Source organism: Hemiscyllium ocellatum, chromosome 19 (assembly GCF_020745735.1).
Source record: "Hemiscyllium ocellatum isolate sHemOce1 chromosome 19, sHemOce1.pat.X.cur, whole genome shotgun sequence".
Classification (NCBI taxonomy): Eukaryota; Metazoa; Chordata; class Chondrichthyes; order Orectolobiformes; family Hemiscylliidae; genus Hemiscyllium; species Hemiscyllium ocellatum.
The window spans coordinates 40,388,943-40,413,209 of record NC_083419.1 but is presented as its reverse complement, the minus strand read 5'-3'; the positions used below and the strand labels follow the sequence as shown (position 1 = coordinate 40,413,209).

General features: G+C 40.1%; 1 protein-coding gene across 1 annotated transcript in view; it reads left to right on the top strand.

Moving 5' to 3' along the window:
- slc13a4 (solute carrier family 13 member 4) overlaps nucleotides 1-13,233 on the top strand; it is a gene marked incomplete at its 5' end in the record, with an annotated part of 108,050 nt that extends 94,817 nt beyond the window's left edge. Inside the window, 4 exons of the mRNA XM_060840070.1 lie at nucleotides 372-526; nucleotides 1,190-1,351; nucleotides 4,799-4,936; nucleotides 13,096-13,233. Of these exons, the coding sequence (XP_060696053.1) occupies nucleotides 372-526; nucleotides 1,190-1,351; nucleotides 4,799-4,936; nucleotides 13,096-13,233 (593 nt within the window). The remainder of the gene's footprint in view (nucleotides 1-371; nucleotides 527-1,189; nucleotides 1,352-4,798; nucleotides 4,937-13,095) is intronic.
- Between the last annotated feature and the right edge of the window lie 11,034 nt (nucleotides 13,234-24,267).

The following is a 24,267-nucleotide window of genomic DNA, read 5'->3' as shown; positions in this document are numbered from 1 at the left end:
TTTCAGAAAAAAAGGCTGCGTTGAAGAGGGATGGGGGAGAGTTGGAGTTGGTATGATGTCAATGAGTCTAGTGTGAGTGATTTGGGGCCTGACCTGCAGCAGTTTGACACTGATTTTTCTGCCATACATTTCCAGGATACTGTAAAGGTTTGTATTGTCTGAAGTGGTTGATTCTAACTCAAAGTCTTTTGTGAAGGGTCCTGACAACCACAAATTATCCATCAGAAGTTCAAAACACCTCAGCAGTTTCCATTTCGGCCAGTGCATCTGAAGATTGGGGTTTCAGCGCTCATCAGCATTTGCAACCACCTTCAGCTGGAATGACAATTGGGAGATTTTCACCTTAGCTCCATCATTTTGTTTTGATGCAGATGAGGAAAGTGCGAAAGACACAAAGAATTTGAATGTCTCAAAGGACCCCAACCCACTGGCACCACTGATAAATTGGAAAGACTTTCAAAAGCACATGCCATGGGAGATTGTCATCCTCGTGGGAGGGGGCTATGCCTTGGCAGCAGGCTGCAAGGTAAAGTTGGTCATGATTGGGTTCAGAATATTCATGTGTTGCACATGTTATTAACTTTAACATTTTATTTATGGATAGGTACGATTTCTCGGAAGATCTGGACTCCTTAACAATCACTTGATTACGGTAGTTACTTCACATCAAGTGATATAATGGCTGTTTCAGCCACTTTACATTAATGAAATTTTAAAAAAAGACTAACAAGCAACCCTATTAGAAAAGATTGGATTTTTCTTACCCTGAAGGAAAAGAAAATGGGCTTGTCTCTTGATAGCACACTCTACTGGCTGAAGCTAGGGATTTAGAGAAATGATCTGAAGAAGGCTTAAACTCTGTTAGATTTGTCATTTCAACTACAGAAGGATGTGTGGAGGAAATTAGTTTTCAGACCAGAATCCTCTCCCTGTAAAAACTACAAGGAACTGTATTACACAGATCTTCCTCTGGTGTTTGTTATTAAGTATTGTTGTCTCTTGAACAAAGGAATTTTAAATACAATGTGCTGTTTCCCACATTTTAATTTTCCAATCAACCTGTTTTACATGTTCCCACATCCCTGGAGCAGGTAAAACTTAAATCTGAGCATCTTGGCTCAAAAGCAGAGATACTACCACAAGTGCCCCGTGCACACATTTTATTGAATTTGTCTTTTTCTCTCTCCAGGTGTCTGGCCTATCTAATTGGATTGGACGTCAGATGGAACCAATGAGTAACCTCCCTGCATGGGCTGTTACATTAATTGCTTGCCTTTTGGTGTCAGTTGTCACTGAATTTGCAAGTAATCCAGCTACCATCACAGTTTTCCTACCAATTCTTTCCACGTTGGTAAGGAACTTGCTTTCCTGTAGTGATAGAAACAGGGGCCATAGGTTTCTGTAGTTACATTTTGTTCTGGACATAAAGACTGGAGGAGTGGTGCTGGAAGAGCACAGCAGTTCAGGCAGCATCCAATGAGCAGCGAAATTGACGTTTTGGGCAAAAGCCCTTCATCGGGAATAAAGGCAGTGAGCTGGAAGCATGGAGAGATAAGCTAGAGGAGGGTGGGGTGGGGAGAGAGTAGCATAGAGTCACAACATGGTTGAAGAGCTTCAGGGCAGAGGAAATGACCTGAGAGTTGCAGTGGGAGAGGGACTCTCTGAGATTCTTGTAGAGGGAGAGGAAAACTTCTTCAAGGCAGGCATCCTTGCAAGAAGATTCGCAGTAGGGTTAAAATCAACTAGGTAAAAACAATGACTGCAGATGCTGGAAACCAGATTCTGGATTAGTGGTGTTGCAGTCATTGTTTTTACCTATAAAGACTGGAGGAGGTCATTGGCGCTTTGAACCTGTGCTGCTATTCCATTGGATTATGGCTCATTTACATTCACTTTGCTTTTAGTAAGTCTAGAGGGAGCAATTTAGTTGTGCCCCTGGAGGAATACAGGAAGTGCAGGAGGAAACTTAAACAATTAGAAGAGCAAAAAGGGAGCAGGAAAAAGGACTTGCCAACAGAATTAGGAAAAATCCTAAGATGCTTTATAAATACATTAAAGGGGAGAGGTTAACCAGGGAAAGAGTAGGGCTCATTAGGGTCCAACAAAGCAACCTGTGTGTGAAACTGCAAGACATTGGAAGGATATTAATGAATGCTTCTTTTAGGTCTTCACTCTGGAAAAGGAGAATGTAGGTACAGGATCTAAAGAAAGGGGCTGTGAGGAGCTTACACTGTTTGACATAAATGGGGAGTTATTGGAGGCTCTGTTGGGCTTAAACTCCCCGGTCCAGATGAATTGCCTCCAAGATTGCTGTAATGGAGGCTCTATTGGGATGAAAAACAGATAAATCCCATAGCCCAGATTAGTTGCATCCCAGACTGTTATGGGAGGTGAGGCAGGAAATTGCAAGGGCTCTAACACAAATTGTTAATTCCTCTCTGGCTACGGAGAGGCAGTGCCACAGGGCTTTGTAGAAGGGTGGTAGTGATGAACCTGAAAACTACAGATCAGTAATAGGGAAACTACTGGAGAAAATTCTGAAGGAGCAAATTAATACCCACTTGGAAAGGCATGGGTTAATTAGGGTTGGTCAACATGTCTTCCTCAGCGGGAGATCATGCCTAACAAATTTGTTGGAAGTTTTTGAAAGTGTAATCAAGTATGTGAATGAAAGAGATTCAGCTGATGTAGCTTATATGGATTTTTTACAAAACGTTTGATAAGGTTCCACAAGGAGACTAGTTGAGAAGGTTAAAGAACATGACTTGAGGGAAATTTGGTGAGATAGATCAGAAACTGGCTTAGTAATAGGACACAAAGGGTAGTGGCAGAAGGCTATTTGAATGAATGGAGGCCGGTGTCCAACAATGTACCAAAATGATCTACACTGGGACCCTTATTGTTTGTTATATGCATAAATGATAGAGCTGAAAATGTGGGAGGATGTTAAGCAAATTTGCAGATGACACCAAGAGTTGTTAATAACAAAGGAGATATTTGTAGGTTACAGGAAGATATAGATGAGTTAGTCAGATGGGCAGACCAGTGGCAGATGGTATTTAACCTTGATAACATTGAGGTGATGCACTTTGGAAGAAGAAGCAAGATGAAGGGGTATTTAATAAATGGCAGAACACTGGATATCTTAGAAGAACAGAAGAATCTTGGGATAGTTATTCACAGATACCGAAGTTGGCAGAATATGTAGATAGGACAGTTAAGAAGGCACATGGGAGTCTTGCTTTCTTGGTAGCAAGTATGAGAGCAAAGAGGTAATGTTGGAGTTGTACAGAGTGTTGGTCAGGCACTAACTAGAGTACACTGTGCAATTCTGGTCACCTTACTACAGGAGGGATGCGGGGGTGGAAGAGAAATAGGCACAGGCATAATTGAGCTGTATAAGATTGGGGTATAGACAGAGTGAATAGAGAACAGCTTGTCGCCTTGGTTGAGGGGCATAGTTTTAGGGTAACAGGCTGGAGATTCAGAGGGGATTTGGGAAAAAAACATTTTCACTCAGAAGATGGTGGGAATCTGGAGTGCATTGCTTGGGAAGGTAGTGGAAACCAGAAACCTTACAACCTTTAAAAAGTATTTGGGTGAGCACTTCAAATATCCCAACATTCAAGGATATGGGACAAGTACAGGAAAATGCGATTAGTGCACTTTTCGTGGTAATTATTTTGGTGCAGACTTGACAGGCCGAAGGGTCTTTTCTGCACTATATGCATCTATGAATCTACTTGATTCTGTAATTCATGTTATAAAATGATTTCAGTTTTGATTTTTTTATAATTCACAAAAGCTCCAAGAGGAGAGAGTTCCAAAGTTCCATGATGCTTTGTATTGAAAAGTCCTTGAATGGAATATGACAAGCAAGGAAGTAAACTAGTCAATGCCTGTATTAGCCCTTTAAATCTGAAAATGTAGATCCCTGAAATCTGATTTAGAAATTCAACCATATTCCTCTCACCTCAATTCAAGTGCAAAAAATGCCACAATTCAACAGCGATTACCACCGAACATTCAGTCTAATTGTGTGAGACCATGAGACTGTTATGGATAATGAAGGCTGAATGGGGAACCTTTCAAATTTAGAGTTCATGTGTACTGGAGGAAGATTTTCCCTGCATCAAGTTACAATGAAATCATAAATCAGTTTGTTTCAAAGCATATTTTCTTTTTCAGTCCAGCAAGTGCATGGAAACCTTTTGTCTTAATCGCAATTGTAGAAATTTCATTCGGCACCCAGCCTCTACTGCATCTGTTCTAAAAATGCCTGAATCAATAGTATCATGGGAGATGTACCTTGTATTTAAATTAATTTGTGCCATGCCTGTTAACACCTGAGTGGTGAAAAATGTGCAAATGATCGTATTCTCAAACAGTGATGTCTCTTAAAAAATTAACAAACTTAAAAAATAATTGTGATTAATTTACATGGTTATCTAAACACCTACATGGACTATTTAAAATATCTGCCCCAGCACTTTTCTCATGCTTTTGTTGCTCTTTCCTCACCCCTTCATGATTGCAGAAATCCTGACAGTGAATTTCTCTGATTCCATGAGAAATTTCCTGGTTTTTCCCTTCTGGATGTAATTCCCATAGGGCCAACAATTGCATGTTAATGGTTAATTGGGAGAGTTACATTGTGATAAGCTCATAACAGTCTCTCTAAGGTATTTTTTCAATGTCCATACCCCTTGTGAAGTGTGCATTATTCTACACATGAACAGGAACTCACTGCTCAGGATACATTACATGATGGTTAATACTTTCTCCGTTTTTCTTGTAGTCTGAAACTCTGCAGATTAATCCCTTGTACACATTGATACCAGCCACTATGTGTGTGTCCTTTGCTGTGATGCTGCCTGTTGGTAATCCACCAAATGCCATTGTCTTCAGCTATGGTCACTGCCAGATTCAGGATATGGTAAGGAACGTTGAGGGCTACGTTTGACATGAGAGTAATCGATCTGCCCATGTTGATTGGGATTATGCCATTTGTTGAGGCTGGTTTTATTCAGTAATTTCAGCTTCCAGTCAGTGCTGGTCATGCTGTTGATTGACTAGACACATTCACAGATGGCTAATATTATGACTAGCTCCACTTAAAGCTATTCTTCACTGCATAAATCTAGCCTCGACTCCTGAAGAGGAAATGCTTTGTGCTTATAGTAAGCCTGGAAATCATGCAGCAAGTGACTGAGCTGTGAACCATTAAAGAATGACACAACATCAGAGAGAATGGGTATCAAAAGTTACAGGTAATGTACTGGATGTCCTGATGGGAGAGATGAAAAGGAGAAGATATATCACGTGTCTGTGAGGGGCTGGAAGTGGTTATCAGTCAGTCACTGTAGTGAATAGCAGCAATCAAACACCGACTATCTTAATGTAATTCTGCAACATGGTCAGTGAACTTATGGAAGTGGTCAAGGTCAGTGAATGCATGTTCAAATGCTGTAGCATTTGAATCACACCGCAAAAATCAATGGGTTTTTCATACTTCTACCACTCAACCATCAATTGTTTCCATCAATTAAGACTCCTATCTGACATTCATGTACTTCATCTCACGCTCACATTTCAATATTGCTGCACATGTCAAATCCATTTCCTTCAGTTTTCACACAGTATCCGCAATTGAGCATGAACTCAGCAATATGTCTTATGCTTGAAGTACAAACTGGAGTAGAATGGGATAGGTAGACAACACCTGTTCAGCAGCAGAGATGTCCAACTACCTCTCCTATTCATGGAAAGACTGTATCTGCTGATTTTGGGTTGCCATTCCTCAGGCCAGTGTCAGTTGTAGGGTAGAAACCATCAAAGATGACAATATCGTTAAATCTAATCCTACTTCTCTTAACTAATTCCCCGCAACCCACATTCTCTTCTGACCTTATGTCATCATGTATCTCTTCCTGTCAAGTGGGAAGAAGTTCATATAGGGACGATGGCCCTAACTCTGACTTAAGACATAAAAGAACATGCTTTCATTGCTAGGCAGGCCCATAGCAACCTGGGCCATTTCTTGTTTGCGAATGATTTCTGCCCAATCTTGGTTGAAGTCCCACCTTCAAGAGCTACCTGTTAATTAAATGACCTGCCGTTATCTAGTCTCAGCAGCAAGGCAGCATTCCAGCAATAGTACTGAAGACCGGTACTCCAGCACTTGCCACCCCTCTAGCAAAGATGTTCCAGAACAGTCACAACACTGGCATCTACCTAGCAATGTGGTAAATTGCCCAAGTATATTCTTCTGACAAAAAGCAGGACAAACCTGACCTGGTCAAGTACTGACCCATCAGGCTATTCTCAATCATCAGTAAAGGATGGAAAACAGTACTTTCCTAACAATAACATGTTCAATGATGCTCAGTTTGAGTTCTGCCAGGGCCACTCAGCTCCCAACTTCACTAAAACATTGATTCAAGCCTAGACAAAGTAACTGAATTCCAGAGGTGAAGTGAGAGTGACATCAAGGCCACATTTGGCTGAGTAATGCATGAATGAGCCCTAGCAAAACTGGAATCAATGAGTATCAGGGGAAATGTCTCTGTTTATTGGTGTCATACTTGGCACAAAGGAAGATGGTTGTGGTTGCTGGAGGTTAGTCATCTTAGCTCCAGGACATTTCTGCAGGAGTTCCTCAGGGTAGTGCCAGAGGCCAAATCACCTTCAGCTGCTTCATCAATGACCTTCCCTCCTTCACTAAGTCAGCAGTGGGGATGTTTGCCAATGATTGGTGCTGAATTTTCTGCATTTGCAACTCCTCAGAGACTGAAGCAGTCCATGTTCAAATGAAACAAGATCTGGACATTATCAGGCTTAGACTGACAAGTGGCAAATAACATTCGTGCCACACAAATGCCAGGGAATAAAAGACAATCTAACCACTACACCTTGACATTCAAAGGTTTTAACATCACTAAATCCCCCACTATCAACATCCTGGGGTTTACATTGACTGGAAGCTCATCTGGGCTTGCCACATAAACACAATGGCTACAAGACCAGATTAGAGGCTAGGAATACTAATGGGAGTAACTCACCTCCTGACTCCCCGAAGTTTGTCCACCATCTACAAGGCACAAGTCAGGAGTGTGATGAAATCCTCCCCACTGGTCTGGATGGGTGCAGCTCTAACAACACTCAAGAAGCTTAACACCATCCAAGACAAAGCAGCTCACTTGATTGGTACTACATCCACAAGCATCCACACCTTCCACCCTCGATGCTTAGTAGCCGCAATGTGTTCTAGCTACAAAATGCACTACAAAAATTCACCAAAGATCCTTGGACAGCACCTTACAAACCCACAACCACTTCCATCCAGAAGGACAAGTGCAGCAGATACATAGGAACGCCATCAGCTTTAGGTTGCCCTCCAAGCCTTACCATCCTGACTTAGAAATATATCACTGTTCCTTCTCTTTCATTATATCAAAATTCCTGGAATTCCCTCCTTATGGGCATTGTGGGTCAACCTACACCATGCGGACTGCAGCGGTTGACAACACAGCTCACCACCACCTTGTCAGGGGCAACTAGGGATGGATGATAAATACTGGCCAACCAGTGATGCCCACATCCCATAAGTGAATAAATAATTAAAAAGTTACACATACTCGGACCAATAGTCACTGCTGCTGCTGAAAGTATCTCCCAATGAAGGGGAGTCATAGAGTAGAACACAGAGGCCACAAGGCCAAGACTAGCAGGCTCCAGCATTTTGAGACAGTGGAGGGAATGGGGGAACATCTTGAGGGTCTCCTTGAGCAAAGAGTGTCTGAACAAGTTGCCACATTGGCCTCAGCAACTGGTAGTGCTTTGGCAGTGAAAGGTGGACTTTAATTGGTCATCAGTTGGCCATTTAAGAGCCATAATTGGGCAAATGGGGCTCGTGACATCTCCCATGCTGCAGGTAAAATGCCATCATCAATAGGTGGGTGATGTTTACAGCACTACTACAAAGGTGTCTGATTTAATGTATCCCTGCCTGTTAGTCTGATCCTGGGCTGGATTAGGGAGAGCAGAGTATATGGGGTAAAGTGGGAGTGGGGAATAGAGTTGTAAAACTCCATCCCATGCATTCAGACCTCTACCCTTTCCTTTTAGGTGCCAAAGAAATACTACCTAGCCAGACAATGGAGGAAAACCAAGAAAGAAGTGATGAGAAATTTGCAATTCACATTTGCAATTCACAATTTCACACATACAACAATCAGTTTAGAAACTGATATTGTGCACGGTTGTCAGAATAGCATAGAGATAGTGAGACATTGACATAAATAGGTTGCAGTCAGGTCAGTGGACTAAGAGTAGCACAGCTTCAAGTATAACGGGGCGGGGGGGGGTCACTGCAAGTTCTGCTGAGGAGAACTTGGGTGAGAATTATAATGTAGCTGTGTACAGTAGAATACTGAAGGGTATTTGCATCAAAATGCTTGGTGCACTGTGAGACTTTCCAGAGAACTAGCAGTCAGTGTGCCAAACTGCATGGAGGACCCTTGGCACCAAGGTTTTGAGCAGAACTTGGAGCATCTTCTTGCCAGGGTACAAGTGACAGCCAGGTCTGGTTGCATTATTTAAAGGCTCAACCATTACACAGCTTCAGAGAGCCAAAGTTGCAGTTGCACAAGCAGCAAGATATTCCTGCCGAATAATTCCTGCTGATTCTCCTACAAGAGCACCTGCAATCTCATCCATTGATAGTCAGCAGTCTTCCATAAATAATACTGCAGCCATTGGGAAAGCTCTGTTTAGGACAGACACCAAGGGAATGTACATGATTATTAATTTTTTTTATATGCTATAAGGCATGTTTTGATTTATAAACTTGGTGTGTTTGTTTTATGGCTGCAGCTTTGATATTTGCACTGTGATCAGGTAAGCACTGTAATGTTTGGCAGCAGCTATGATTTTTTGCATCAACAGAGAGATGGTAAGGTGTTGGATTGTTAATGAATGGGTGCTTATGGAATGTGTCCTGAGATGTTGCTGCCTGCTGTACAACATGGAAGTCCATTGGAGCAAGCAGAAATCATTCTGACTTCATTCTGAGAAATGTTGATGTTTAGTTTATTCACAGCAGGTGGTATGATCGGATGCTAAAACTCACCACTGCCCAGTGACAATGTCAACTCAACATCTGGAACTTGATTAAAAAAAATCAACAAAATGAGCCTCATATTGATGAAGACCTCACTGGCTTCTTGTGCAGAATTCTCAGCACAGCTCCCATTGAATTATTCTGTCTAAATCCTTCATAATTTTATGCACCTCCACCAAATTCTCTCAGGCTTCTTGACTTCAAAGGCAACAATCCAGCTTTTCTATAGTCACTTATCCCTGGAGCGTTTTTCAGTAAATCTCTTCAGAATGCTCTATAAAGCCTTCACATCCCCTGGTGCCCAGAATAGTCACAGTGGGGGTTAATTGTTTTATAATCGTTCAGCAAAACCTTTTTTCTTTTGTCCATTCTGCCTCTATTTATAAAGACCATAAAAAGCTCAGGTCTCAGTATGAAACACTGTATAATTTCAACTTTATCAGACAATTCCACAGAACCTGATTGATCATATTAAAGAACTAGCTCTGCTTTATTGAGTATGATCCAACATCAGAATGATTTTCTCTGGGGCTACTTTTGATTTGTGAGGGCTATAATTTGGTTTTCATGGAACATGGCCAACAACAATTTCTGTCACTCCATCATTGCAACCACTTACCTTTAGTTGGTTCTCTCCCACATTTGCTGCTGATAACATTCATTAATGAATTCTCTCTATCTATCTCTCCCTCACATGTGCAGGGTGACCTTGCTCAGATTAGATGATATTGAGAGATGGATGACCATACCTGAGCTGGGGCCCTCCTGATGGCAAGCGCACCAATGAATTCCACTATCTTTGTGCCCCTCTCCTGGCCCTCCTCTTTCTACCTACTTGTTTCTGATTATTGAGATAAATCTCTCTCATTGAGTCAGCAACCGCCCTTAAGCCACAGCAAATAACGAATTGGATGGTATGAATATTTTCAGCTGTAACTTGGAAGGTCTCAAACATATATAAAAAAAGGTCTTGAAAATAGTATAGTCATTTCGCTCCTCCAAGGAGTGGTTGTGGATACAGTATGCAGGACATCCTTTCTAAAGTGCAGACATTTCAGATGTTGTTTTTCACTGGGAGAATTGATCCTGAATAATCTGGGTTGGTATGGTCTTCTATTGAGAGCTCTTTGTGACTCCAACTTTACTCTCTCTTTGTGTGAACCCTCTTCATAAAGGGTTTCCACTGTACTCCTACAATGGAGTATACATAACAATAAAAGGATATTCTATTCTATATTCTATTCTATTCTCCAACTCATATTGAAGGAATGCCTTCTAATGCATCTAGATCTGAGCAACTGGTTGTGCGCAAGTCACTCAAAAAAAACTTTCAGCATAAGCCACACCATTCCCTATGTGCCTATATAAATTGAAACAACTATATAGAACACACAAAACAGCCAGAAGAAATCACTAGCAATTAATCTGTAAGGGGTTGGTGATCTCATTTAGTTTACATTAGGGAGGGATCCTTGCTACATTTGAACAGGTGTCAAGTTGTGTAACATTAGGAAAAAATATTTACTGGAGTATTAGGCTTTAAAACAATATGAACTTAGTGTTGCATACCATCACCAATGGTGAACCAAATCACTCAAATATTGTCTATGTATAACATAAAGTCCACAAAGAGCACTCATAGCACTCACAGAAACTATCCCAACTTATTAACCATACTCCACAGAAAAGCACCAGGATGACTGTGAAAGGAGAAAATCATAATTTTATTTCTTTATTTAAATGAACTGCCATAAATTAATACAATAATGCAATTACATTTGGTTTTTTTTCATTTTAGAGGAGTCAAGAGAAGTTCTACAATTATGTTGAAGTCATTTTCAGATATTAAAGAACGCATTCCAACTTAACCACATCCCATTGTTCTATACACAGTGATCTGGACTTGCACATTCATGACTGATCAAAAATTACTTTCTGGTTATTGAATATATGCACGCAAGTTTCCCCGCCCTCTGTGCATATCACTGACACATGGTACTCACTCATGCTCCCAACACTACCATGATTAGCACAGTTGTGGATTTCTAAACAACGTTGAGTTTGATTGTGATTTTTCATCTTTGCGGGCACATCCACCTGTACCAACAGTGAAGAGACTACTTGTAGGCTCTAGTCTCATTTAAATTTGCCAGTTGTGTTGAGCTTGGTATTTAAGTGGCCTCAACAATCTGTTGGTTGTCCAGGATAGAGACAGAGATCTCAGTTAGACCCTTGATATGGATGGCAAGGAGATGTCCAGGAGATGTACCGTCATGTCAGACTATTCAGCAATATTTTCATGGCTCAAGAAAAATCAATCCTTGTTCTGGCTCCACAAAAAACATGTTTTGTAAAATAGATTTCCGGGTCATTTCTTGATCAGAAGATGGTGGAGCCAGACCAGACCCACATGCAGTATTTCAACAAATTCTTTTTATTGCATGTCAATGCTGTGAATGGTGTCAGAATGGTGTTTGCTGTGCATGGTTTGTCAGAGTGGGTGTTTATCACATGTAGCCATGTGGCTTGGAGGAACAGATCCTGCGTGCCTATAGGATTTCAATTGGGATCTGAACTACATGATTCAGGCCCTTCGCATGATCTGAAGGCCTAAACTCTGTGCACGGACCACTCAAAACATCCTTGCAAAATGGGATTGTCCAAAATATTATTGTGAATGGAATGATAAGTCAACAACCTCACTGAGACCCTTACCTCATAGAATGCCAATTTCCCAAGCACAGTTGAGCCCTTTTTTTTCACAGAACACAATTATATGTTAAAGTCTAAGAGTATCTTGCTAAGGGGTCTTGTCATGCAGTGGTAATGTCCATACCTCTGAGATAGGAAGCCCATGTTCAAGTCTCTCCTGCTCCAGAGGGTGTGTAATAGCAGGACAGGTTAATTAGAAAATATATTGAAGAATATCCTGCTGATTCCATTTTTGATTTTAGGGCACAATGGTAATGTTCCTTCCTCTGGGCCAGAAGGTCTAATCAATTCAAATCCCAGATGTTGCTCACCTGTATCATAGCATGCCCAAATAGTTTGTATTAAAAAAAAGCTGTGGCATGCAGTTACCTCCCAGCAAATGAAAATGGAGGTTGGAGATCCGAAATAAAATCAACGTGTTCGCAATACTCAGTAGGCCTGATACCATCTGTGAAGAGAGAACCAAAGTAATGTTTGAGCCCAATATGACTTCTTCAAAAGACTGTATTCCAAAGAAGAGTCATATCAGATTTGAAATATTAGCTCTGCTTTTCACTCCACAAACATTATCAGACCTGCTTAATCTCTCAGCATTTTCTGTTTTTATTACCTTCCAGAATAACTGTTTCTTTTTATTGTTCATTCACGGGATGTGAGTGTCACTGGAAGGAGAACACTTGTTGCACAGTCTTAATTGCTGTTGAGCTGTCATCTTGAACTACTTTAGGCCACCCGATGGACACAATGCTGTTAGGGAGTGATTTAGATCCAGACCATAACAATGCGTGACAATGACTTCGAGGGGAACTTGTGCAGTTGGTAGTGATCTCTTTCTTGGCTACCCTTATTTTTTCTAGATATTTTAAACACAGGTTCTGGAGGTGCTAGTGAAGAAATCAAGTAATATTAATTTGCCTTATTGTTTGCCTCTGCCGTAAGTGGTTTGGTAGGATTGGAAAAGGAATGGCAATCTATTCAAGGTTCCTTCATAAAATTGTATTTATCAAGTTATGTGCCACTTGTATGAAGTATGCTAGCAATTTCTCTACATGATACCCTGACATACAAAGAGCGAGTTTTGTAAACTGTCTCTCCAATCGGGGATGTTGCTTGCTGGGAGCAGTTTTAAGAGTGTGTTGTTGCAACTTTTTCTCCTTACGCACAATGTTTGAAACACATCTTCCTCACTAGGAGGACAGAATTAGTTCTCAGATATCTTTCAAGATTGTACTGCATCTCAAATCCTACTTCTGTATTTTCAGGTGAAAGCTGGATTCGGAGTGAATGTGATTGGGGTGGTTGCCGTGATGCTGGCTATCACCACCTGGGGATTTCCTTTATTCCAACTTGAACACTTCCCTGACTGGGTTTCTACTAGCAACATAACGAGAGGCCTTTAATCAGGAATCACAGAACAAGAGACACAAGGAGTCTGCACAAAAGATGGAATCAAGCCTGAAAATCACTTGATCAATGATGACCTATTTCAGCAGGGATAAGAATCATTACTCAGATTGCACACTGCATTAAGGAGTGCGAATATAGTTTGCACAAACCCCTCCAACTCCTCTCATTTGGCAGCTTCAAACTTGGGAGCATTTGATAAATCCTTTTGAGGACTGTTGCAGCTTTTCTTTTTCACCTTTGGAAAAGTTTCTGGGGCATGGAATTTCAAAGTTTTTACAAATTATGTTTTCTATCTCTAATTCTTTCAAAGGTGGTGACCCATGGCAAAATTCAGTTCCATAGGTTTTGGATCCTCCCTTAAGTGACTATTAGTCACAGATGGCCCAAAACAAGGGAGTTTGACTGTAAGAGACATCATGACCAAGTGTGATCATGCTGCCTTCTCACTCAGCATTCTTTCCAAAAGGGATCATGTATTAACAATCAAGAGCAGAAAACCCTGGACAATGTTTTCCTTTCTAATCTTAGGGTACAGAGACTGATTGCAACATTTCCCCATCTGCTCTCTACATAGGCTGGGGTTTGTATATGAAACATTCCTGGTCAGTCTGATCCCTAGTATCACAGCTTAATGCTCCTTTCAAAGTATTATACTTTAATCAAGGAGCTGAAGGCTATGCAATGGATTAAACTATTAATTTAATATAGTCTAAGAACAGTAACTTCCATGGGAACAGATTCCTTGCGTGATGTATAACTATGTGTATGACAGTTCAACATACACATATGAAACATTCCACTGCTGACCCAGGAATGTTTAACAGTGACCCTGGATGTATAGTTCAGAAACATCTCTCATAGTGCTACAACAGATGGTTTCATCACACATCTGGACTCTGGTTTAACACTGAGTTCAGATATCTCTTTTATTAAAAAGGAAGTACTGTAAATGTCTCATTGTATGAATACTGCCCTTGGGATAAATTCAACTGGGGATAGCTGTCTCTGAAAATCCTTCAGGATGCAAATAATGCTATGCCATAGCAGGTTCTCTATCTGCTGGAGAGTCAAGTTACGGTGCTTTTTTTTAAAAAAAATGTTTTTAACACAGTCTTAAGAGAAAACAAATAAACAAATAGAACAAGATGCAATTGACATTGCATTGATTTAGTCATTATATGAGTTACGTCATCCTGCCTTGCCTTCTCTGTTTAGGATGCCCTGCAATGAGAATGTAAAGATTTGAACTATTGAGCTCAAGTTGATAGGTTGGTTGTGACATAGGCTACTTGCCTTTATACACTGAAGATCACCTCTCTTTAATGGCGGAGGCGAGTCTCAGCCTGTTCCCTACTGGATGTAGTTCAGAGCGCAAAAACTGCCAGTGCTTTTACAAAAAGATTAATTTAACATTGAGGGATAAAGTAAAAATTGGAAAATGGGTAATTTGTCTGATGGAAATGCATTTGAGGGCACATTATGAGGGCAAATCTGAGGATATAATACTCTACAGATAACTTGGCAAAATTTAACCTAGGGTTGCTGTTTGCAGACACCAAATGGGAAGGCTAAATTAGGAAATTGTTCCATTGTCCATGTGTACTGATACCCGTCACTCCAAGCACAAATGTATATCAATTTAATACCTATCAAAAGTACATGCAAAATATGAGAGTTTCAGGACAAGTTACAACATGAACATCATAATAGCAGAGAAGTGATCATAAATCTTATTGCTAAGACACAGTCAGAAAACAAGAAACAACTTCTCTCCACAGTCTCTCAATGATCAACTCACTATTGTTGAATGGTGGAAAGTTGAGGAGGGAATGTTGCCTCCAAAAAGATTTAATATACATTAAAAACACCTAACACTTAATATCACACTATGAAACAGTAATAATCATCTGTAACTTCATAGAGAGGCAATATCTTTGTGTCACAAAACGTTTGTGCCAATGAGAGTATCTCGATGACAAATACAGCTGTAACTCAGCACTAAAAAGGCATGAGTACATCTTTCTTGAATTTGATGTCCTATTATACATACTGCACTTCACTTTATAAAAGCAAAATTCCTGTGATTAAACCTCATCTGTGGAGATGCCATGTCAGTGACTGACAATAGATAAATATTGCATTTCTGCTTTTATCATATACTTTAGCTTATCAGTTTATCATTCTTAGAAACATTGGAGCACTGGTAAGCCATTCAGCCCATTAAGCCTGCTCCACAATTCAGCACGCTCATGGTCCCACATTTTCCCCATATTGCTTAACATCATTGTTATTTAGAAATCTGTCAATCTCCACTTTAAACATACTCAATAAGTGAGTTTCCACAGATCCAAAGATTCACAACTCCCTGGACAAAATAACTTCTCATCGTTTTGGTCCTAAGTGGCTTGCCCTTATTTTAAAATTGTACTTCCTGATTTTAAACTGTTCAACTAGGTGTAACATCTTATCTACATCTATACTGTTTATCCATTTAAGTATTTTTGAAGTTTCAATGACAGTACCTCTCATTCTTGAAAACTCTGAAGAATACAGACACAGTTTCCTCAGTCTCTCTTCATAGGACAGTCATATCATCTCAGGGACAAGTCTGGTGAACCTTTATTGCACTGTCTCCATGGCAATTTTATCCTTTTTAAGGTAAGGGAATCTAAAATGCATATACATCACCAGATGCATTCTAATCAAGGTTCTTTACATATTAGCAAATACTTCACTACTCCCGTACGCAAATTTTCTTGCAATAAAGGCTAACATACCATTAGCCTTTCTAATTGATTGCTACATCTGAATATTAGCCTTCAATGACTTATTGACGAGGACACCCAAGTCCCTTGCACATATACATTTTTTAATCTCTTACTATTTAAGAAATACTCTGCTCATCTGTTCCTCCTACCAAAGTGGGTCATCTCATATTTTTCACGATTATATTCCAGTTGCCATGCTTTTGCCATACTTACTATATCTTTCCAAATCCTCTTGAAGCCATTTGGCATCTCCTTCACACCATACCTTCACATCGAGCTTTGTTACTGAGAATGGGAATATTACATTTTGTCCCCAAATCCAAATCCATGATATATATTGTAAACAGCTGTGGCCTAAGTGCTGATCCTTGCAGTATCCCCCTACTCAAAAACTGCTAATCTGACAATGATATTTTTAGTTCAACCTTCTGTTTTCTGCCCATTAGCTAATCTTTAAACTATGTCAGAACATTGTCTGCCATCCAATGAGCTTTAATTTTGTTATCAAGCATCTTGTGGGGGATTGGATCAAAATCCTTCCGAAAATCCAAATATACTATGTCCACTGACTCATCTTTCTCAATTCTGTTTGTAACATCCTCAAGATAAGGTTTGGACAAACATAATTTCCTATTCACATATCCATTCTGATTATGGCAATCAGATAGTTATAATACAAAAGTCAATTTATCACATCCTGAATCATAAATTCTAGCATTTCACCTACTTTGAATGTGAAGCTATTTTCTCATTCCTTCAGTTTGTGAATACTGAAATAACATTTGCCACCCACCAATCTGCAGGAAGTATTTCAGCATAAGTCGAACTTTGGAAGGTGAATATCAATGATTCTACTGTGTCCATAGCTGCCTCTTTCAACACAGATGTAAAATATCATGTCCCAAGGAGATATCAACCTTTAGTCCTAATAATGTCTCCAACACAGTCTTCTTTCTATTTAATTTCTTTCAACTCCTCATTTTTCCTGTATCTTGGATCTCAAATTCTAGAAGATTTCTTGTATTTTCCTCAATTAGTTCAGAGATAAACAATAATAATATTTAGCTTCTGAGTCATTTGTTTATTCCCATTTTATAATTTCTCCTGATTCTGCCCGTAATAGATCCACATTTATCTCAGCCACTTTCCTCTTTACATAACTCAACATGCTGCTCTAGAAAACCATTCCCAGCACACTCGAGGAACTCATCTTCTGCAAGACATTAGTGGTCATTAGGTCCACCCAGTCTATATATAGATTGAAGTCACCCATAATTACTACACTATGCTCCTGACTTTTACTGTGCCCCGATGTTGCTGCTGTTGTTTTGTAGCCTATGCACAATTATCAATGTTAGCTACTATTTTTATTTCAGCTCTAACTAAACAGATTCTACACATAGTTCTACAAATCTGAGATCCTGAGATCCTCCCTTACTAATGTATGCATCCAATCCCTTACTGTCAATGAAAATCCACCTTCTTTTCTTTTTTTGCCTGTCTTTCCTAAATGTTGAATATCTTGAATATTCAGCATCTATGAAGCCAGAAAACAGAGTTAATGTTTTGAGGAGGCCCAGTTCTATAGAAGGGTCACTGAACTTGAAATGTTAGTTTGGTTTCTCTCCACAGATGCTTCTAGTCCTACTGAGTTCCTCCAGCAATTTCTATTTCTCTTTCAGATTTCCAGCATATGCAGTTTTTTCTCTTACTCCGTTCCCAGATTTTTTCACACTGCAGCCATGTTTTTGTAATCACGTGTTACATAATTATATCATATCCATTTACTGCTATTCATGGCTTTAAGTCATCTATCTATCCTCTAGTGAATGCAGAGTGCATATATGTAGAATTCTTTTACTTTTCTGAAGATATATTCTAACTTATATCTAATCTGATGTTCTAATTTTAGCTGCTGCCTGCCCTCGTTTGGCTTACCTTCTAAGTTTCACTTGTCACTTTTCTACTTCCTATTACCAGCTTTAGCTCCTGTTTGAGCTACCCCTCAGGTTCCCAAAAACCTGAACGTCATTTTAAATCTCTTCAACAGCACTAGCAAATTTCCCTGCAAGGATATCGGTCCCAGTGCAGCTAAGGTGTAACCCATCCATCTTGTAAAGGATCCTCCAGGATGAGTTCCAATGCCTCAGAAATCGGATGCCCTCAGTTCTACTCCAATTCTAGAACCACTTATTCAATCAATCAATCTTCATATTATTTCACCAATGCGTCACACTGAGATTACTACTCTTGAGGTTCTACCTTTTAATTTTTTTCTTAATTACATAAATTCTCCTTCAGGACCTCAATGCCCTCCTTGTCACTTAAGAAAGAAATAGCACTTTGTGATACAATATGTAATGGCACGTCCACTGATAGAATACTACTGTATTCAGTAGCTTTCTGGTCAAACCCACTTCACATGAATCATCTAGTCAAATGCAGCACACAAATTAAATCTGTCCCCAGTCACAGGCTGATGGAGAGAAAAATCCAACTTGAGATATCCAGTCAATATCACATACTCATGATTAGATTTTTTTTTAGATTAGACTTACAGATTAGACTTACAGTGTGGAAACAGGCCCTTCGGCCCAACAAGTCTACACCGACCCGCCGAAGCGCAACCCACCCATACCCCTACATTTACCCCTTACCTAACACTACGGGCAATTTAGCATGGCCAATTTACCTGACCCACACATCTTTGGACTGTGGGAGGAAACCGGAGTACCCGGAGGAAACCCACGCAGACACGGGGAGAATGTGCAAACTCCACACAGTCAGTCGCCTGAGGCGGGAATTGAACCCAGGTCCCTGGCGCTGTGAGGCAGCAGTGCTAACCACTGTGCCACCGTGCCGCCCAATGAGTTATCCATTCAGCACTCGTGCATTGATGAAATAGCTGGTCAGCATCATATAGTAGGAAGCTATCTGGTTAGAGCTGCTATGTTGATTAATTGATTAGAGCAGATTCACTACAGTGTGGAAACAGGCCCTTCAGCCCAACAAGTCCACACCAACCCTCCGAAGAATAACCCACCCAGACTCATTTCCCTCTGACTAATGCACCTCACACTATGGGCAATTTAGCATAGCCAATTCACGTGACCAGCACATCTTTGGACAGTGGGACGAAACCAGAACATCTGAAGGAAACAAACGCAGACATGGGGAGAACATGCAAACTCCACACAGACAGTTGCCCAAGGCTGGAATCGAACCTAGGTCCCTGGTGCTGTGAGGCAGCAGTGCTAATGACTGAGCCACTGTGCCACCAATTGAATTGCTTTTCAATGCTAGTATAGCAATCACCATATCCCATGAGTGAATAAAAATAATAAAAAAAACCTGGCAGTGCTAGTACATCAATGAATGTGGTCAGCTCCAGTACATCAATGAGATAACCAACCAGAGTTAATATATTGGTGGCATATCCAGGCAACCCTGATAAATTAGCTACATCAGTATGTTATTGAGTCAGGAATGGTGCATCAACAGAATACTCCAATATCTACATCACTGAGGTATTCACTTGGCGCCAGTATACTGGTGAATTATTATACTGGACCATTTACTTGGGATATATTAGTAGAAAATTCTGCTGTTTAGCTAAGCAACATCAGTGATTTTCCATAGAGTACTAGCATGCTATCTCCTAGCATAAGCTGAGACGATTTTTCATTTATCTTCTTATTCTAATGTATCTAATAACTTATTTCTAGCCTATCATTCTATATTAAAATCACAAAGGATTATTTCAGATCCCTGCAATGCCCCAAAGCGTGGCTGATTATAATTTTATTAACCTTGGTGTATTGAAGTCTCAGATCTAACTGGTACTAACCCCATGATTTCCTAAAAAATCAAACATAGAGCAGTATTTTATCTACAGACAGCAACCCTCACTTTGAGCTCATTGCTTCCATTCTCTTGAGGACATTATGACTAAACATACTTTTTTGACACCTTGGATCTTACTCATCACAGTCACCATATAAAAAGTCCTGTGACTTGCAATTTGGCTCACTGATTCTGAAATGTTATTCATTCTGCAGATGTTGATATTTCTACTCCTCCCTGACAGAATAGATAATTCAATATTTACAGTCTTGCATACACATTCTCCTATCACTGAAAAAGAAATTGTCTTATTAGGCATACAGAAGTTCAAAGTTCTGTTGAAGATAATTTGGTGCTCAAAAGATCCTATCCTTGTCACTGCCACTCCAACCACCACTCCCCACTTGTATATATTTTTTTAAAAGAAAGAACTGCTTATCCTTTCAAATCCTCACACAACACAAAACTAACTGATGTTGCCTGCCTGAGAAATTCAAAAGCTTGTCTTGGACACTTTTGTTTTTCTGTCAGAATACAAATTGAAACTGAAAGAAAGGAACCAAGATGTCTCTGCTCTCTTTGAAATTTGCACATGATTGTTCTTATTTATGGGGTTTAATAGAAGTATATGTACATGTAAACATTGTCCTGCATTTGGAACTTGATGTAAACCTCTAATAGGAAGTATAAACTGTAGATCTGATCATCATGTGAAGAATGTCTAGGATACTTGATGGCATTTATCAGCTCCAGTTCTGAAGCTGTTGCAGGATTTAGCTGTCATTACTTCAGTATGTAAAGTATATAAAACCTACTGCACCATCTCAATTAAATGTCTTGAGATGGTCTTTTCCAGTTTGTTGATATACAAGAGGATGGGAAGACCCACTTATTTAAATGTTAGACATTATTTCTGAAGAATAAGAATACAAATGAAAGAAGAATCATTGGATATTTTAACATGAAATATTTACATTCATTTAGAGTTTCAAGCACTGATCAATAAATACCACATATCACGATAATTTGTTTTGTATCATTTATGTCTGCATCTAAAATAATGGCTCAGAAATAAACCTAATGGTGGAGTTTCAGTTTTCGACACAATCAGGAAGATCAGAAATTGTACTAGCAAAGTTATATTTAGGTTTTCAATATAATTGATGTGCACAAACTGAAATATAATGGACATGATCCAGGCATTTGGACAATAATATAAGATGCATCTTTTCCATTAAAAAAAAATTCCTGAATATGCTTGAGGCCACAATTGAAGTATAGTGAGCAGTTCATTACAGCACTACTTTGAAAGGATATATTGTTTTTCAGAATGCAGCATAGAGTGACCAAAATGGTACCAATTACTAGAAAGGTTAAATTACATGGGGATCACACAATTAGGAATGAAATTAGCAAATGATCCAGGAAGTGCAGTGCAAGTTTGGAATTCCCCTCCAAACACAGAATTTGATTCTGGATTAGCTGTTAATTTAACAATAGAAATTGATGTTTTCTTTTTTATTAACTAGAAGTATTAATGAATAGGAGACTAAGACACTAATTTGTAAGTCAGTCACTATTTTATTAAATGATGGATCGCGTTTGAGGGGCTACATAACCTAAGATGCAAAGATTTTGTTTTAGCTAAGTTTAAGTTGCATTGAGCTTTTTGGAGGGATTCTCAGTGCAGGCTCCATGTAATTTCTCACCACATTTTACCAAACGTATCTCATTAACACATGCCTTACCCCAACTGCATTCTTCTCATCTGATTCCAAACTTATCTTACCATTTGGTGTTCACACAACAACTTGTCATTCAGTGGATATTCACAGAAAGACCAGTCTCACTTGTACCTGCAAAGTCTACCTACAAAGTCTTTGAGAAGTCACTGCTTTCCACCTGGACAAATGTTGGCAATCTGATGATGACCCTCACTGGCAATGTAATGGCACAGCAGCTACAAAACCACACTGCTGGCAGCATGAAGCCAATATGCCTGATACTCTCCTTGCACATTCTCTCACTCTAGTTGTTGGTTAATCCCTAGACCACACAGTTTACCTGTCCTTAACTACGTCCCATCTGAAGATCCTCTCTGAGTCCCTGCTATTCTTTCCCCAATATCATTCCCCAATGGTCATCTATATCTTGTCTGTGAAAGGCCATCATCACATATAGGCAAGTATTCAGACAAGTGCACACAAAAGCTTTTATTGACAGCTAGTACAAAGGGAACATAAAGGAAACTAATACAGACTGCAGTTTGCATTCATAATGCAAACCAAAAGCTGGTATCAAGACCTTTACAGTGCATAATGGTCTTCTGCACACAGCTCACATCTACAAGAATTGAATGTCAGTGAGGCCCTATCTACCTTGTAGCGCCTGATGCACTGAACTCTATCATCCACAAGGGGAGCTTCCTCCAGCTCATGCCCTCACCCTTCTTCTAGGATGAGTGATCCCAATCCCTGGCTTCTCAACATCTATCACACTGCCTTGTTATCTGCTTCAAATGTACAGAGCACAGCCCACCAGGATATTATGGCACTATCTATCTGGACTTAACTGGAGGGATGACCCAAGACTAATCCAAATTTAGGAACTATCTCTTCAGGTGCCCTATTGTGTCTCATCATGGCTCAGGTCACAGCAACCAACTTGTAGAAGGTGCTGCACCAGTTCAGTGACAACCACATTACATCAAAAATGGAGTAGCTGTTGCTTTCTATCCCGTTCCGGATCCACTTCAACCATTCCACTTTCCATTGCATTCATTAGAGTTCACCATCATAGTGGCATGACTTATTTTACAGCCAATTTCCCCTGGGGGACCCATAGAACACTTGAAAGTTCCAAAAGTGATAGGATAGTGTTGACTAGCATTCATTCCCCTTTTAAGTTATTGCTGCCAACTCTTGTGTCACTGAGATGACAGTGTCTGTTTGTCAATTACCAATGGCTTGATGCAATATAGATTTGACCAGAATTTGATGCCTCACTATGTTCACTCTGTACTCATAGCACAAAAGTGGAGAAACATTTGCAAATTAAATGATCACTGCCTAAAAGGATGGGAGAGTCAAGATCAAGGTTGAGGTTAGGGAAAGCAACAGCATTTGCAGAGGTGGGAATAAGGATGGTAATGGGGAAATTCTCAAGGTATATTGGGGTATGTGTAACAGCACTAGATGGGATGGTAGGCTATGGTAGGGGGATTTTTGGCAGTGACTGCTACCATGACCTCCAGAAGTGGAGTGTAGAGGGAAAAGGTGGACATCATTAAGGTATAATGCCAGAGTTCAGTAGGCAGGGAGAACAGTTGGAGATAAAGTTCAATGTGTGTATCTCCACATCACAGGGATGGTTGCAAATGAGGCGTTGGAGTAGAACAAGACACCAAATGAATGGCAATATACATCCAAATCAGGATAGTGAGTAACTTGGAGGGGAATGGGTAGGTGGTAAGGTTTTCATGAATCTGCTGTCATTATCCTTCTACACCTATTCTTACAGCATTGTATTTACCTGACTAGGCCAGTTCAGTTTCTGGTTAATGATAACACCCAAGATATTGTTAGTGGGGAATTTAGTGATAGTAACGCCATTGAATGTCACTGATGATGGTTAGATTTTCCATTGTTGGAGGTGGTCATTGCCTGACACTTGAGAGGCATGAATGTTACTTTTCTGCATTTGAGCATGCACTGCCTCAGTTTTTGAGGATTTGTGAATGATGCTGACATTGTGAATCACCAGTGAACATCCACGCATGATGCTAATTTCCACGTGTTTCTTATTGATTCCAGTTTTGCAGACCACGTTGCGCTTATGTGATCACTATATGATCTTTGCTTTGACTTTGTCACCCAGAGCAACTCATTGACTACTTTGGGAAAGAGAATGAAGCAAATGGGGATAAGTTATGAATAATGAAGGCAGAATGGAAACTTCTTGCATGCCAGGTGTTGCTCTGTATGGTCAGTTGGTGGGTTGAGGTTTTCCAGGGATGGATCTGCACCCTTATTGCTGCAGAGTGGGGGCAGGTGGGTGGTGGGGAGTAATATCCAGTCACAGTCATGATCACTGAGTTGCAGGTTTTAAACAGATTGCTCCCAAACAATAGTTTCATTGAAGGCCTCAGACTAAACCAAGAAGTTAAGTAGATATGCTTCTTTGGCAATCATAAAGAGAGGGTAGCCCTCTACTAACCATCTCCTGCACAACAACTCCAGGTTCTGTCAGTTCCTTTCTCTTGGATCGCTCTGTGGCCAGCAGAAACACCAGATGTAAGAAGGTAAAAAGTCTGGAATCTGGGCCTGCATTTATGTGTATTACATGGCAGAGAGGTGACCAGGGGCTTTCACAGGAGATCAGGTACTGAAACTTATCTCCATATGATGAGAAGATATG